This window comes from Bidens hawaiensis, unplaced genomic scaffold, assembly GCF_021521415.1.
Source record: "Bidens hawaiensis isolate Kalapana, Puna unplaced genomic scaffold, B.hawaiensis_p1.1 tig00022011_1, whole genome shotgun sequence".
Lineage (NCBI taxonomy): Eukaryota > Viridiplantae > Streptophyta > Magnoliopsida > Asterales > Asteraceae > Bidens > Bidens hawaiensis.
The window spans coordinates 106,526-110,563 of NW_027493415.1; the positions used below are offsets into that span (position 1 = coordinate 106,526).

The following is a 4,038-nucleotide window of genomic DNA, read 5'->3' on the forward strand; positions in this document are numbered from 1 at the left end:
CAGGGCATGGTTTTTGGCTGATTCGGTTTGCTATTGAAAAGTTTAATGAGTTGTTTTGCAAGTACTTTTCAGCAAGTTTTGTATATCCAAGTCATCCAACAACATCGTATGGGAGTAGACATCATATTGTTGGATCTTTTAACTTTGGGTTTGTGTCATTTTTAGAAGCTATGATGATTAGACTCAAGAAGGTTGATTAACTATTCGATCACCGAAATCTGAGCTTCGGCTACGATTTTAACCCTACCCCCCCCCCCCCCCCGGGGCAGCGCAGGGGGGTCAAAATACTAGTTTTAAAATAATAGTAATCGAATCGTAAGATTGTGTGATTTGTTTTGCTACGAAAGGATACAATCAATTCTTAACACCCCTTCAATCATCTTGAAAGATAAAAGAAAGCCAATATCAACAATGAAAACAAGTAGGCTTCAAGTCGCCCGTGACACCATTAACACAGGGGGGTTGAACTTTAAGCCGAAAAGCCTTCAGCTTTCAACATCACTTTGGTCAGGAAAAGTAACGCATTTGAAAACCTTGCACTTGGGACACAACACATACCCAACCTGACATAAGTGAATCAAAGATACAACATTAAAGGCAGCTTATAATAAGTTGATCAACACCAACAGGAATGGCAAACGAGCCCGACCCGAGCCCCATGGGCAAACCCAAAGCATTCAGGACAGAGAATTGGATGGGTATGGCATTAGGTGATACCAGGTTCGTTTATCCAAACCTTACCCGCAAATTCTTTTTTTTTTTTTATCTTTATTTACCTTTCTCTCTATTTTTCTTAGCAGTTAAATATAAAGATTAAAATAGTAAAAAAAAAATGTAACCGAGACTTGAGAGTCCCAATAATAAGTTTTAACAAACTATGGATATTGAGTATTCAGATGCCCGATTATAATATGTAACACGTTTTACATAGAAAAAACGACGTTACTTACAGCTCTGCAAGATGGACATCTACGATAGATGCGATTGGTTTCCGATTTTACATGTGTCTTTTGACCTTTACAGAAATCACAAACCAACCATCCTCTCCCCTCACAAGGCTGGCATTCAATCCCAGCATCTGCTGTTATAGCCTAAATAAAACATTATCATCTTCAGCCTCGGTTTCTAACAAACCAAAAAGACAAAGTTTCAAGCAATTGTTACACAAAAATACCTGCAGTTGAATAGATGTGCAATGTGCAGGCTTTGAAATCCTGCTGGATTTCAAAGAGATAAGAGGTGTCAGTGGCAGCTTGATACTACTCAAAAACACCATTTTTGTTCCTTAAGAAACAGAGGATAAAGGTTTAAAGGGAGAATATGAGGATGGATACACACCACCCATTATACCCAAATATTCAGCCTTCTAGTTGCCAACAAATTACACAATGTGTCATTGTTCATTTATGCAAATTTAATCCATTTTCTGTGTCATTGTCTGAAATAAATTCATTAAGCAACCAAATTTACAGCATGATCATAAATTTATTAATCAAGCAACCATGTTTATTTTTAACAATATAGAATCATATAGTTCATTAGTCAATAAAACATAATATTTGTCTGAAAAACATTTTGTGATGGTGTATGGATGTAAGAAACACATGAACTGAATCAAGATTTCCAAAGAATATAATATTATTGTCTATAAACAGCAGTACTGATGAGTGATGATTCAAGGTAGCAAGGTTGCGGGGTCCTCCAGTTCTTTAACATAGTTCTTGGTCATTGCCAAATAACCTTTCAACTTTGACACTTTAAACTCCTATCAATAAACCGACATGCAGGAAGATTTATATACGAGAGAAAAGAGTGCGATAGGATCCTAAATAATACGATATCTGCAACAAGCCAACCTCAAAATCCCATTCTCCGTATAAATCAGGATGGGTACTATTGCCCCAAACATATGTATAGGCTTGTAAGACCTTAGAGGCATCCTGCACAAAGACTAGAATCATCTATCTTGCAATTTGTTGATATAAAAGTAAATGATTTTAAAACCAATTTCCTGCATCGAAAGATGGGTAAAATCTTCCTAAACTTTGAACACATACAACTCTGCAGAATGTCATTTAACCTTTCAAATTGTTATTTATTTACTTTTTTACAAAATCATACCAGCAAAGAAACATCAACAACCCGCTTGTCATACTCTTCATCTTCATACATGTCCAAGATATCTAATTCTGTAGCAGAAAGCCTCATAAGAACCTGCGCAAAACTTTTGGCGATTTAGATAATTGGTATATACGTGTATGCGCCGTTTATAAGCATTTATGGTCTTATATTATCATGCACATATCAATCATGTTTTGCCACATACCGTGTTTTATAACCTATACTAAATGATTCTTAATATTAATCTTTCGATACCCATAAACTAGCAGAATTCAACAACTTCAACACTGGAAAGGGGCAGAGTATAAGTTTTAAAAAACATAAGACATCCATATATCAAACTGACTCAATTTTGTCAGACCGATCTTTGCGTAAAAATTTTGGCAATCACAACCACAGAAATATGCTTGTATTTGTTGAATTCTGCTAATGACTTCCATATAGTAAACTAAAAAAATCACTAAATCAGACCCACCCATAGGACGTAAGTTGCATGAACATAGTAGATAAGAATGGACCCTTCTTGGTACTACGTTCACGCAACCATATTGATAAAAACGACCCGTTTTGACCCAGCCCAAGCTGCCGGGCTTAAGAATGGAAATGAGAGCATATGAAGTGAATGATGAACATACCCTCCCTGTGACTTTCTTATTCTCTACAGGTAAAATTGCAGGATAATCGCGGCCTTTGATGCTAAACCTGTGACTACAACAATTAAATCATTATTGACTTATCAACAAGCTCCTGCTGAAGCAACTACTCAGGGGTGCAAACGAGCCGAGCCCAAGCTTCGGCTCGCTTAACTTACACAAAGCTCAAGGTCATTTAGATCTTTATTTCTAAAGGTCGAGCTCGGCTTGTGAGTACTTTCTCAAACCCGAGCTCAGCTTGGGCTCGTTTACTATTTATTTTTTGTAACTAGTTAATTTTTATATATTCAAATTATTTTTTTCTCAGTAATAATTTTATATATAACATAACATATATTATTTAGTTATTCATAACATTATATATATTAATAGGATCGCGAGTCGGCTAGAGATCGGCCTAATTCATTCATGTCAATCACATAGTAAACTAATTTAGGGATAAATAAGATGATTATGTTAGGATTTGAATAAATAGATAGAAAATACAAAGAAGTTGGGATAATAATAAATTAATAATAATAATAATAATAATAATAATAATAATAATATAGAATAGGGAGACTGACTAGCCATTAAGGATGGCAGGGGAGACTTGTGGGAGACGGTTGAGGAGGACTTGAACGACATCGTCAGCTAAGAGGCTGCCGTAAACGAACACCGTATGCTTCTTGTTACTGTTACTGCCACCACCAACCGCACCGGATGACGCCATCGCCATTTGGCCCGTTACAGCTCAGTAGTGACAAGTAACCAACAAGTCAACAGATATCCCAAATATTGGGAAAAGTCTCAAAATATTATATTCTCAAAAACAGACCCCTCCAAAACTTTTGAACCAAGTTCTAAGAACGAGTTTTCAACCAAATCCATTTTCGACAATTTTTGAACTAACTCTGTCGGCTCAGACAACTTTCAGATAAAAACTATTGTAGCCGACGACTTTTGAAAAATTTCTGTCTTTTTGAAATCTATCTTTTTTCTTGGAATCCGAGAACTTTGAGATTTTGTTTTTGTTAATATTTAATTATTATAATTAATTTTACTCTTATTTAGTTTTTCTTTTATAACTTTTAATATATAAAGTTTTATAAAATTTTGAATATATCATTGAGACGAGCTTACTTTTATCTGCGTGCCGATATAAATTTTATTCAAAATCAAGTCAGGACAAGGCTTTATTGAATGTCGGATCTTGCTCGTATTCCGTCGATCCGACAAAACCGGATGACAGTTGGTAAGATCGGTTGGCAATCTTAAAGCGTCC

General features: G+C 35.6%; 1 protein-coding gene and 1 long non-coding RNA gene across 2 annotated transcripts; both read right to left on the reverse strand.

Moving 5' to 3' along the window:
• Positions 1 to 377: 377 nt before the first annotated feature.
• LOC143564498 (uncharacterized) lies at positions 378 to 1,296 on the reverse strand. Its single transcript, XR_013140887.1, has 3 exons — positions 1,175 to 1,296; positions 951 to 1,091; positions 378 to 563 (listed from the first exon to the last, which is right to left on the reverse strand). It is a non-coding gene; the product is annotated as an uncharacterized LOC143564498 (long non-coding RNA).
• Positions 1,297 to 1,637: 341 nt separating this feature from the next.
• On the reverse strand, positions 1,638 to 3,492 carry LOC143564499 (AIG2-like protein D). The gene is made up of 5 exons (XM_077051758.1): positions 3,341 to 3,492; positions 2,757 to 2,829; positions 2,122 to 2,214; positions 1,857 to 1,940; positions 1,638 to 1,765 (listed from the first exon to the last, which is right to left on the reverse strand). The coding sequence occupies exons 1-5, from the start codon at positions 3,490 to 3,492 to the stop codon at positions 1,676 to 1,678; spliced, it is 492 nt and encodes a 163-aa protein (XP_076907873.1). The 3' UTR covers positions 1,638 to 1,675.
• Positions 3,493 to 4,038: the final 546 nt, after the last annotated feature.

What these genes read in the sequence shown, in the direction of transcription:
- LOC143564499 (XM_077051758.1), bottom strand. Translation starts at nt 3,492, where the DNA reads ATGGCGATGGCGTCATCCGGTGCGGTTGGTGGTGGCAGTAACAGTAAC. An exon ending in ATAAGAAAGTCACAGGGAGG is followed by an intron (nt 2,215 to 2,756) that starts GTATGTTCATCA and finishes AGTTTTGCGCAG; the next exon opens with GTTCTTATGAGGCTTTCTGC. An exon ending in TTGTTGATGTTTCTTTGCTG is followed by an intron (nt 1,941 to 2,121) that starts GTATGATTTTGT and finishes GTCTTTGTGCAG; the next exon opens with GATGCCTCTAAGGTCTTACA.